This window comes from Ranitomeya imitator, chromosome 8, assembly GCF_032444005.1.
Source record: "Ranitomeya imitator isolate aRanImi1 chromosome 8, aRanImi1.pri, whole genome shotgun sequence".
Taxonomy (NCBI): Eukaryota; Metazoa; Chordata; class Amphibia; order Anura; family Dendrobatidae; genus Ranitomeya; species Ranitomeya imitator.
In genome coordinates, this window is record NC_091289.1 from 143792720 (window position 1) to 143805881 (window position 13162).

The following is a 13162-nucleotide window of genomic DNA, read 5'->3' on the forward strand; positions in this document are numbered from 1 at the left end:
TCTGAACTAATCTCCCACTATCTTCCTTCACGTAATCTCCGATCCTCACAAGACTTCCTACTCTCCTCCACACTTATTCTTTCCTCACACAACCGCCTCCAAGATTTTTCCCGATTATCCCCCATCCTCTGAAATTCCACACCTCAACACGTCCAATTATCCACCACCCTCGGATCCTGCAGACGGAACTTGAAAACCCATCTCTTCAAGAAAGCCTACAGCCTGCAATAACCATTCTGCCGCCTCACCACCACCGAAGCTGCTGCTCCCCCCATCTTCTGTCTCTTCCTCATTACCCCGTAGAATGTAAGTCCACAAGGGCAGGGTCCTCTCCCCTCTGTACCAGTCTGTCATCATAAATTTGTTTACTGTAAACGATATCTATAACTTTGTATGTAACCCCTTCTCATGTACAGCACCATGGAATTAATGGTGCTATATAAATAAATAATAATATATGCTACACGATTATTGAGAATCAAGTGTTCCTAGTAATACTCATTCCCAAGAATCATGCAGTGCAAATACACCATTAGATTTTTGAAACTTTTTCTTTTCATTTTAAACAAACAGATGAATCTCTATAGTAGCATCTAATCATGTGGGAGTTATATTAAAGCAAGTCATATAGATCTTTCACAAGGAGGATGTTGGTTGCAAATGCACGAAAAGGGAGGGGGGAGTAAAGAGGAGGAATAAAAAGAAGGTGCAAGAACGCGGGCGTTGCTATATTAGAACTATAAAGGTTATAAAGTGAGAAAAAAAAACACTTCTTCCTTGAGCTAAATCTGTAGCACATGAAGATTAAACATGCATCAGCAGAACCTAAGATATGCACAGGAACCTGTTTTTTGGATGAACCAGCATGAAAGACCTGTGATTCTGACCCATGCAACAATGCAGCCGACGCCACCTCTACCAACTTTTCCAGATTTCAGGAAAAAGCGACGCAAAGATGGAACTTGTGCTTATCTTGTGTTTATATTTCTCCTGGTCCTTTTGGCACTGGCAGGAGTTGGCCTGGGAACTTATAAAATCATAGAATTACAGAAGAAGCTGGAAGAGATCAAACAGGTATGCGCACTTACTGTATATTTCCTTCTCATTGCTCCATATATGCAACATGTACGAAAGGGTTTACGCAATTGGCATTAAATACAAAGCAATTTCAGCTGTCTACTCTTTACTATTTGGGGTCACCTTTTATAGACCTACAAGAATTTCACAGCTATGGCCATGAATCTGTAATATACATGGGAAACTGTATGGAACTTCAGCTTGTTTGGCGCTGCCATGTAAATCTGTCAGCAGAATGCAAGTCATAGGAGAGGACAGGGTATGAAGTCCAGCAGCTACTGGCGCTCTGGTTATGTGGGTTATCCTTGGTTATCAGTATAACATATCATCAGCATTAGTTCAGTGATGGTCGTCCGACACCCCCAACAATCGGCTGCTTGAAGGGGCTATGGTGCTTGTGCGATTACTGTGGTATAATTGCTCACATCCGGTGTCACACTAGTTCGTACTTGCACTTGTAATACTTCGTCGTTGCAGCTTTGCTTGGTATTGCAGTACAGTTCCATTCACTTGATTGAAAAGTAACTTTGGAAAGTAATCCTTCCCTAGTGGTGGCTGGATGCAGTCAGAATTTCAGAATTATAGCCTGGAATCCACTCTGTGTGTTCTCTGCAAACCATGCAAACGTATCCAATAGAAGTCCTACTGTAAGAAACTGATCCTCCTGTTCACCAACCAATATTATACTGTGCCGGGAAACTATCCAGTAGGTGTTATACTATAATCCCTGGATACGAGATACCATGCACTAATATGAACCTTTTCTTCTATGCTCATTCTGAGATTCTCAGTGTGTGAGATGTCATTAATCTATTTCTGAATGTGCACAACATGAATGGTCCAAGTGCTTCCTGCTATGTATCATTCTGCCGTCATTCCAATTTGTCTTTTTAGTTTCACTGTGTCTGAACTTTTTATCTTTTCAATGAGTTTAAATTAGTAAAATTACTTCAATTAATAGACACAGAAATTAATGCCGCAGTTATCAGGGGGCAACTACAATATTATTATTATTATTATTATTATTTATATAGCACCATTAATTCCATGGTGCTGTACATGTGAAAAGGGGTTACATACAGGGTTATAGATATCGTTAATAGTAAACTAATTTACAGTGACGGACTGGTACAGAGGGGTGCTGCCATGTAACTACAATAGGCGCAGAGGTTGAAATTGCACCAGGGCTCTGGAGTGTAAAGGTCCCAAAAAGTTCCTTTACCCTATATGAAAAGTCCAATTTTATTAAAGATTTACAATAATTGGGGACCCTGTTGGAGATTTTGCATGGGGCCCATGAGTTTCAAGTTACGCCACTACCGGTTCTGTACACCATCATTATTTATGGCTGATCTTTAACTCACTTCTAGTCTGCAGAGAACTATCCAAAGTACACGACAAAGATGTGTTTTATGGATATTTCAGATAGAAAACCATACTGATGCTTATGAATGCTAAATACTATATTATGTTGTAATGGAAAATACATAGTTTCTAACATTGTTAATAAAGTTCCACACCTGCCTAATGGACAGTAGAATTCATGTGACTACAGTCATATAATTTCTATATCTACATATATATATATATATGTGTGTGTGTAATTTATATGTATTTTATATATTTATAAATTTGTGGTTCTAATTTATAATCTTATGTGTTTTATATATTATACAATTTAATAAAATATAAATGTATTATAATTGCAACAAAGTCGTCACAATGTTATACCCAAGTTTGGGAACTATGCACTTTTCTTTACAGCAGGGTACAGGGTAGAATATATATAAAATATAATAAAGTGTGCTAAAGCAAACTTATAGTGTAATTGTAATTTAATATATTATAGCTAGGTGATGCACAGCATTGCTGATCAGTAGGTGACCAGATCCTGAGACCCCCAACGATCAGTAAAAACACAACTCTAAGTGCGCAGTCCCTGTATGAGGTGTGCAGGCCCAATAGTAAGTCTGGGGGTCTGTACACGGCTCTATGAGAGTTGTGGAACTTCAGAGTTGTATTTTGGCAGATCGGTAGGGATTTCAGTATCCGGACCATCACCAGTCAGCCACACTATGTAGCACTTGTAAAATATAAAAACTTTTCCAAAATGTTGGTTACACTTTGAAGAGCGCCATAAATAAGCTTCAATAAGACTGAAAAATCATTGCTCATGCCGGGGTCTCATATCCGCCAACATAAAAAGTATCACAAAACTTTGATCTCCACTGACACATTTATGCTCATAATTACGTTGTTAGATAATGAAATTAAAAAGTAGGATATATGACAATATTCAAACTCACTAAAACATAGCAAAATTATAGCATTAATATTTTTCCCATGCAAGTGGAAGAGCTGGGGTCTAATCATTCCCGTTACTATAAGAGCATGGGAAAGTTTGACCTTGTATTCTAAACTATAAAACTGCTCTTCATCTCTTCAATATTTCACGTATGATATATATGTAAGCTCTATTGTTATGGGTCCAAGGTCTTTTAAGTGTGTTCTTCACAACTAGGAAACATACAGACAAATATTGGAAATTAATGTAAAAGAAAGTTGTCAAAGACAATCTGTTGGTTTATATATATTAATTTAGGAAATAAACTTTCTTCTTTTTAACGAGCGCCTATAAGAGTTTATATACAATCGCGGCTATATATATTTTTGACAAGTGTTACAAAACCTTTTGACATGTGTTCATCAATATCCATTCTTACTTAAATTGTCAGTAAATTAATCTTATTAAAGGGTTATTCCTAAAAAGACAAGTTATCCCCTATTCACGGGATAGGGTATAATTTACTGATCACGGGGGTCAAGCAGTCAGATCTCCAAATGATCAGAAAGTTATCCCTAATCTCTCATGGAGAGGTATAATAACTTGCTTTTGGGGGGCAAATGGAGTAATCCTTTGATAGTTTAATAAGAGTTTTTTTTACCACATGTTTAGATATCTGAGTGCTTAAGAATTAAGTTCTAATTAAATAACCTTAACTGCAAATTGCTCCTCCATGAGAAGGGTGAAAAATGTCATAAGTATATGAAAGAGTCCTGCCGCCCCCCCGAACTCCATGCTTCAAGCTATTACCATACAACATGATACATATACAATGCCCCATGTTCTGGTAATGGGGAGAGCAAACGACCGTTGTGTTGGCAGTCTCTACTGCCCATTGACGGGTTTATAGATGCTTTCATTAATGTCTGTATTCTGCCCCAGTCCCAGGAGAGAATCTAATTGAAAAGTGGATTAGATAATAAGTCTATTAAAAGTTTTGATGGTTGTGTATTTTGGAAAATAAATTGTTATAAATCTATTAGGGTAAAGGAAATAATTAAATAAATTCATGAGTTCAGAAAAGGGCTAAAAAGATTATCTGTCTCTTTGGAGGACCCAGACACAAGCAGCGCATTGTAATACTTACTTTGCCCTGTGGAGGCACTGCTAGAGGGCACTGCTAGAGATCTGATCACTGACTTTAGTATTCCCCAATGAGAATTTGAATTGGAGAGAATGGGACTGAATATGATGAATCATTACATATATTCCACCAGAGAATTGCCTGATGTTATCTCTGTTTTCTTGCAGTCCAGTGATGCAGATTTATCTCCTTCGTCTGCAAAGCTAACAGGTAAATTACACTCCTTTAGTATTTTTTTTAATTCCATATATGAAATCCTCCAGAATTCATGGAGATTACTTTTTGGCCATTGTGTTTTGCAGGGCTGGAAAAACACCCAGAGAAAAAAGAAGGCAGATTAGCTGCACATGTCACAGGTAAATCACTACTGAATTTTAAATGGCTGGTCGGAAAAAAATGGTATTTACTTGTGCGGCGCCCCAGGGTCCTGGTCGTCGCAGTGGTATTGCTTTCCTCTCGGGGGGAGTGATGCTACGTTTGGAGGCAAAGAAGGATAACTGCATCCAGGTATCGCAAACATGCAACACATTTACACTACACTCCAGGCCACCAGGGGGAGCTCCTGCTCCTATTTATTAGGACGCTCCCTATATATATATATAACTGGTAGTCTGTATGGAAAGTGAGTTCAGTTCCTGGCAGGGCTCCAGACAGGAGTTCTGAAAGCTCCAGGCCAGAGTCTGAGGAGGATGGAAGGTTAAAGGAGCTGTGCATGCCGTCAGAGCTGCAGCTCCCAGAAAGAGACATTGAAAGGCAGAATTGTATTGCAGCGAGCATGAAGGAAGTTGAAGCAAAGGAGAGGATGCCAGAAGGGGACCAGCTCCGCTCAAGCTGTCTCCTTCTGAGGTGCAAAATCCTGGTAGTCGGAACACCAAGGGAGTAAGGACCTCTACGCCTTATTTCAGAGACCGGCAGGACAACTAATTGCAGGTTACCTGTCCGCACCTACACCCAGGAGGCACGGTGACACCTACAAAACCGGGCTATCTAAGAGACCCTATAAACAGGCTCAAGTCACCAGTCATACGGGTATTGTCCTATCCTATATGGGGGACAGAGAGAGCGAAACATCGCATCTGTGAGACCCTTATGTGAAGCAATAGGCAGTAAGGGACTACACCACCGCAGCGCAAAGGAAGGCTACTGATTTCCACCTGGACAAGGGAACTCTGGACTTGCCTCCAAACCGGCCGGACTTTGCCTGCCCTGTGATCTGGTGCCCTGGACTGTGGATACTGAAGTCTTCAGTAAAGGTAAAGAGACTGCAACCTTGTGTCCTCATTCTTCTCTGTGCCTCTCACTATACCACCATCTATACACTGGAAAGCCCTGGGGACATACTTCACCTCTGGGAAGGTATACCATCTAGCTGCCATAACATCACTCCAGCGGACCCCTTAAAGCAGCGTCGGTCACCCTGATCGAATACCACAGGTGGCGTCATGAACATTCCCGTTAAAGACCTTTGCCTTTTACACGGATGTCCCAGGGCTACGGGCCGGGTCAGCCACCGTGACATCCCCCTGTGAATTGAAGGAGCCGGTACCGAGTACCCCACTGCCCTTGGGGGGCAATTCACTTGCAACTATAGGGTAAATCTGCAGGTCAACAGCATTCTCAAAATGTGCTTAGTCCAAGAGTTCTTCTCATGCACCAGTGGCAGCTCCATGCTGACTCGGTTAGACCACCCACAAGGTCCAAAGCCATACAAAATTCAAGATTCCAAAGCACCAGAGAAAATGGGGATAAAACATAACCTTTATTTCAATATTCCATTCTTAAAAAATCACATAGTGAAATACAATTGAGTTAGTCAAGTGAAGCCATGTTTTGGCCCAAAATGACTTTTTTCAAGCCAGAAATACGATAATAATAATAGCTGTAATTTTTATTGTAGTTTTGGCTTGAAAAGGGCCCTTTTGGGCCGAAAGTTGGTTTCACTTGTCTTTTCTATTGTATTTCACCATGTGATTTGTAAGGATGGAATATTGGAATGAAAGTTATGTTTTATCCCCATTTTCTCTGGTGCTTGGAATCTTGGATATTCTAAAAATGTGTCTAATTGGATGTGCAGCTGCAGAGTCATCATGAAGTTATATTCTCCCTAAAGCGGCTCGCTTCCAGTAATTGGAGCAGTACAAGTGGCACAGTGAGAACACTGCAATCACTCCTCTGATCTTTAACTAACATCCTGCTCTGCACACACACTGCATACAAGGCAGAGCAGGCTGTCAGTCAAGGAGCAGAGGGCATGATTACAGTTTTGCTGACAGTTTCATCTAATATCCAAATATTTTTCTTTTTCACACAAGTGTCTGACTTTGTGGATGAATGTACATTCATTATAGACCAGATGACCTGCCAATCTCTAAAGAATTGAGAATTGCAAAGGCACAAGTTTAATACATTCTTCCAAGATGAGCATCTGGTTGATTTAAATGATATGGATTTATTAGTGTAGTGGAAAAAAAAATATCCCACTCTATATGGTGTACACACTACATCTAGGAATTCCATTCTTTTCAGATCTGGAATTGTTTTGTATCCCTTATCTTGAGTAAAGGAGTAGTCCAGCTTTAGGAGAGAGCTCTGATAATTATACTGTATCAACCATGTACTGTATCAAAGCATCTTGTCATCTTCTGTAGGGATAGGTTCAAAGAAAAGATTCAAAACTAAAGTGTACGGTAATTTCCACAGCTAACCCTTAGATTCCTGCCATGGATATGTCAATGATTTGCAATCTGTGCTGCCATGGATCCACATGACGGTTAACGCCATTGTCACTCTATAGATTGTTTTTGCACTTCCTGTGTGGAATCCTTAGTAAGAAATAGCAAGCTACTTATTCCAGTGGCAGCTAAGCATCTGCTCACAAAATTTCCATTGCATATGATTGGGCAGCATGTTTGCTCAGTGGGCAGCATGGTGGCTCAGTGAGTAGCACTGTAACCTTGTAAACCTGGGTTCGTATTCCATCGAGGATCTCACTTAGGACAACTACTCCAAAGACATACTGATAGGGAATTTAGATTGTGAGCCCCAATGAGGAAAATGATGATAATGTCTGTAAAGCTCCGTGGAATTAATGGTTCTATGTAAGCTAGTAAAATAAATGAAAGTCATGTGACTGTGGTGGCAGGAATTCCATTTATAGCCATGGCATACAGATTTTATTTGGACTTAGGAACTGAATCTAAAAAGAAATCCATATGAAAAATACTCTGTGTAACAATACCCTATGAATTAATGTTTATACATATAGAGCTCGAAAACCATATGGGGTCCATCCATAGAGAATATCAAGAAGTTGCATAATTTTTTGGGTTACATCAACTCTTTAGACTTACTAGAGATCTAGAATGTGACTTTAAACAAAATATTTTCTATAACAACTCAACACTTTGATTTTACAGGAAAGAACAGTCAAAATTTGCCACTCATTTGGGAAGATCAAATTGGGCGTGCATTTACCGCAGGCATTCGATACAAAAACAGAGGCCTAATAGTGAATGAAACAGGCCTTCATTTCCTCTATTCCTCCATCTACTTCCGGGGGACGGATTGTTCTAAGAAAGAATTGACTCATGTTGTCTACAAGAAGTCCTCAAGGTATCTAGGAGAAATCAAACTGCTGGAAAATAAAGAGGATCACAACTGCATCCCATCTTTTATATGGGGAAAACAGAGTTACGTAGGAGCTGTATTCAACCTCACCAGTTATGATGAATTGTATGTAAATGTTTCCAATGTCAAATTAGTAAGTTTTGACGAAACCAAAACATTTTTCGGCCTTTACAAATTATGATTTGAACTTTACAAGTCCCAAATATTAGAAAATTGTGACTTTTATATTTTGAAGGTGGTCTCCATCTCATACATTCCCTATGTAATGGGGGACTCCTGCCATCATGACGTAATATCTTGTTTTTTCAATCTTGCCCACATCATCAGATGGAAGGTGTGCAATAGTAATATTTTTGAGGTTGCTATATCCTAGAAATGTATTTTAGGATCCATGTTTTAATGGATATGTGTCATATTTCTCTTTTCTGAAGTCAAGTGATGTTGAGTTTTCGTCTTTGGACTGTTTCATTTTTCTTTCATTTTATCATATTCGTCAATCAGTTGAAAAACTGGTTGATGTGTATAAAAAGCATTTTTAAGGGAACATGAAATATTAGGTTTATGTGAGCTACATCTATAAGGACAAAGAAATTGTGTAATTGCATCAATCCCAACAAGATCCCAATGAAGCTGATGCAAGGTTAGGGATCAGTCCTTTAATCCCAAAGATTAAATGAGTAAAATTACAAACAAACCACTATGCTGCTGTATTGGGCAGAAATGAGAGAGAGCTCACCACCTAATACAGATAAAGGATAATGTCAACAGAGTCCTTGATTTCCAACTAATCAGTCCAATAGAAAATCTGTAGTGAAACCGCAGGAACCCTTGTAAAAGTCACGATTTAGATGAAGTAAAGTGGATAAATCCAGGTAAAAGGAACCTAAACTGATAAAATGGAATATAGTTTAGTGGATATTAGTGGAATATAGTCTAATGGATAACTAAACTAGTAATTTAGTAATGATGAATATAGTAATAATTAATCTAGTAATTTAGTGGAATTTAGTCTAGTAGATCTTCATTAGACTGGATAAGCAGTGGTTAAGCAAGCTGGTTAAGCAAGTTTGTAGCCCGACCCAGTGTTTCACCCTACAAATGACGACTTCTTCCATCACTGCGTAAGAATCATTGTTCTTATAGTCTAAACATTACAGTAAAATAAAGAAAAATAAAAGCAATCATGCAGGTCAGCCATATCAGTGGTTCACCAATATTTGAAAAAAGACTTCATCAAGATAACACTTTCAAGATTAAAACCCGCTTGGCGATTACATGATTATATTGTAGAAACCTCAAGATATTGGATATTATCACTGTGGGAGCTTTGCCGTATTGCCGTATTAGTGTGGCTCCATGCCTTGACTTACAGAGTCGGGTGCTCACCTTTTTAGAATCCGTGTGCCCTAGTAGAGGAATGGAAAGCCCCCTTCAAAGAATTGCAAATTTCTAATTTTGATTCAAGATCCTCCAATGAAGAGTCTATTAGACAACAGTAAATATTCACATTTATAGTTGTTAATTGAAGACATCTTCTGACTTTATAACACCAATAATCTTCCATCACTGTACAAATCTTTAAGTAGCGCAGCATACATGTAAATTTCCTATCATTAATTTATTTCCAGTCACCCTTGTAACATTTTTACTTGCACAAAATTGTAAGCTAAGGAGCTACACAAAGCATTTTAAGTGGAGTATATAGGTATGGAGAAATGTAATTACTAAGTAATTACAGTTATGCAGATTGGTTTAAAGGGAACCGGACCTATGAACATGATGTCTTTTCTGTGGGCAGTATGTTATGAAGCACGAGGATCCGAGCAGATAGAATAGCAAGTTAATCAATATATCTCAAATATAAAAATCTCCTTTGTATTTTGATAAAAAAAAATATTGCCATCTTTTAAATATAAAACATTACAAAAAAGAAAATGGGACAATACAAAAGTTTGGGCCCCTTGCATGGTTAGTACCTAGTAGCATAAACTGTTGAAAGTATCAGAGCATGTACACGCTTTTTGTAGCTAGCCAAGAGTCTTTCAATTCTTGTTTGAGGGATTTTCATCCATTCTTACTTGGATAATTCTTCCAGTTCTGTGAGATTCCTGGGTCGTCTTGCATGCACTGCTATTTTGAGGTCTAGCAACAGATTTTCAATGATGTTCAGATCAGCGGACTGTGATGGCCATTGTAATACCTTCACCTTGCGCCTTTTGAGGTAGTTTATTGTGGATTTTGATGTGTGTTTAGGATCATTATCCATTTGTTGAAGCCATCCTCTTTTCAACTTCAGCTTTTTTACAGATGGTGTTATGTCTTCATCAAGAATTTGTTGAAATTTCATTGAATCCATACTTCCTTCTACCCGTGAAATGTTCTCATACCATTGGCCATGACACAACCCCAAAACATGATTGATCCACCCCCATGCTTAATGGTTGGTGAGATGTTCTTTTCCTGAAATTCTGTACCTTTTTTTCTCCACACATACCTTTGTATGTTTGTATTGTGGCCAAAAAGTTCTATTTTAACATAATCAGTCAACGGTACTTGTTTCTAAAATGCATCAGGCTTGTTTAGATGTTCTTTTGCATACTTCTGATGATGAATTTTATGGTGAAGACACAGGAGAGGTTTTCTTCTGATAACTGTTCCATGAAGGCCATATTTATGCAGGTGTCTCTGAACAGTAGAACGATATACCACATCTGCAGAGTCTGCTAATTCTTTTTAAAGGTCTTTTGCAGTCAAGCGGGGATTCTGATTTGCCTCTCTAGCAATCCTACAGGCAACTTTTACTGAAATTTTGCTTGGTCTTCCAGACCTTATTTTGATCTCCGCTGTTCCTGTTAACTACCATTTCTTAATTAAATTTTGAACTGAGGAAGGGCAACTTGAAAATGCTTTGCTATCTTCTTATAGCCTTCTCCTGCTTTGTGGGCCTCTACAATTTTCGTTATCAGAGTGCTGGGCAGCTGCTTAGAAGAACCCATGGCAGCTGTTTTTTGGTACAAGGCTAGAGGAGGTTGGATTTTTATAAAGCTGGGAAATGTGTAACACCTAGCCTTTCTTAACAATGATAGCAAACAAGTCATAACATTAACAGGCTAATTAAGATCTGAAACCTTAGGCAAAGTTATCTGAGCATACAAAGCTCCAAGGGTGCCCAAACTTTTACATTGGCTAATTTTTCTTTTTGTAATTTTAAAAATGTAAAAGATGTACGTATATATGTATGTATATATATATATATATATATATATATATATATATACATATATACAGTATATATATACATTTTTGCCTAAAATACGCAATAAATGTGTCATCTTTAACTTTAGTCCTTTTAGAATTTATTTAATGTTCAACTTGCTTCAATGTTCCCAGTAACAGTAATTTTAATAATAATAATAATAATAATAATAATAATTTTTATTTATATAGCGCCAACATATTCCGCAGCGCTTTACAAATTATAGAGGGGACTTGTACATACAATAGACATTACAGCATAACAGAAATACAGTTCAAAACAGATACCAAGAGGAGTGAGGGCCCTGCTCGTAAGCTTACAAACTATGAGGAAAAGGGGAGACACGAGAGGTGGATGGTAACAATTGCTATAGTTATTCGGACCAGCCATAGTGTAAGGCTTGGGTGTTCATGTAAAGCTGCAATAATTTTGACCAAAGGTGCCCAAATTTTTACATGCCACTTTGTATACACACTTACACAATTACCATACATATATTTTTAAAAATACATATTTACATGCAAATATAACTTGTACTTTAGTCATGTAACTCCCCCTCATTCTGACATGTTAGTCCAGTGGCCACTCTTTTTAGTTCTTTGGTGATTGACAGCTATCTCGATATGTATAAATATAATTGGTAGGCCGTCAGTCACTGATTAAGATCACATACTTTACTACTAAATGCATAACGAGCTGCGGATTAAACCATGAAGTGTAAGTAATTCTGAATCCTCTTCTCACAAAGTTACATATACCAATACCCTGGGATCCTTCTTCTCTAGAACATACTGTCCGAAGACTGAACCCCATGTTCAGCATGTCAATTTCCCTTTGAAGCAGAGCACTGTGTGTTTTTTTATCATTGAAATGAATATAGCCAATGATTGAATATGTAATGTTGTACAACCTGATGTAAATAGATTATTTATTCTAGCATTGTATTGTATGTCATTTGTCATTTTTAACAGCTTCTTACCCAATTTAATCAAAACCTCTATCTTGTGAAAAGTGTTTGATTTACAACGTTTCTAACTAAAGAAAAACAAGTAACACTGTGGGGGTATTCTCAAGTTTATAAATTCCTTTAGTGAGAACTTAGAAGGCATTGAAAATAAGCAAGTTTACAATTTACTTGCTTTATCTATCTGCTGTTATTCTCCTGCAATGAAAACTTTTATCTGTTATAGTGTACAGCTGGTTTCCATAGAGCCTGTCCTCTAGTGTCTGGCTGAGAGTGCACAGTAGTTACATTCCAGTAGAGGCAGTAACTCTTAACTTCCCAGTCAGCTTTCTCCAGTTCATTGGTTTCTATAACAATAATTAGCTGCTCACCTTCCTCTCCTTTCCTCCTCTTCCTCTAATCTTCTGAAGAGATACAGCTATAAATCCCAAGCCTCCATCTTTCACAGCCCGCCTCCTAACCAAGGCTTTCTTCTGTTGCTGTCTGGACATGTGTTCTTGTTCAAATGCCCTGTTTTCGCTGTTTAAATATAGTGATATCAGCATAGACTCCAGAACAATCCACTGATTGCTGAATGTGTTATAGCAGAACTTGTGCTGGGATTTATAGTTCTACTAACAAAACAGCTTTACTCACCAGAGCTGTCTCTCAAGGAGGAGAGTACGCCCTGCCCGAAACCAGGAAGAAAGGAAACTGTAAGGAGATTGCAATGCTCCAAACTTCTCAAGAGACAATTCAAGAATACCCCTTTAAGCTGATCATCCACATCAGATAGCTGTTGGCCAAAGGAAGCTTTGACCGATCGTTTAG

General features: G+C 38.3%; 1 protein-coding gene across 1 annotated transcript; it reads left to right on the plus strand.

Moving 5' to 3' along the window:
• Nucleotides 1–725: 725 nt before the first annotated feature.
• On the plus strand, nt 726–9290 carry FASLG (Fas ligand). The gene is made up of 4 exons (XM_069737496.1): nt 726–1074; nt 4673–4715; nt 4808–4861; nt 7922–9290. The coding sequence occupies exons 1-4, from the start codon at nt 811–813 to the stop codon at nt 8311–8313; spliced, it is 753 nt and encodes a 250-aa protein (XP_069593597.1). The 5' UTR covers nt 726–810; the 3' UTR covers nt 8314–9290.
• The last annotated feature ends 3872 nt before the right edge of the window (nt 9291–13162 follow it).

Bases quoted from the DNA above. Each gene is read 5' to 3' on its own strand.
- FASLG (XM_069737496.1), top strand. From the start codon at position 811: ATGCATCAGCAGAACCTAAGATATGCACAGGAACCTGTTTTTTGGATG. The intron at 1,075-4,672 runs GTATGCGCACTT...GTTTTCTTGCAG, and splicing joins AGCTGGAAGAGATCAAACAG to TCCAGTGATGCAGATTTATC. The intron at 4,716-4,807 runs GTAAATTACACT...TGTGTTTTGCAG, and splicing joins TTCGTCTGCAAAGCTAACAG to GGCTGGAAAAACACCCAGAG.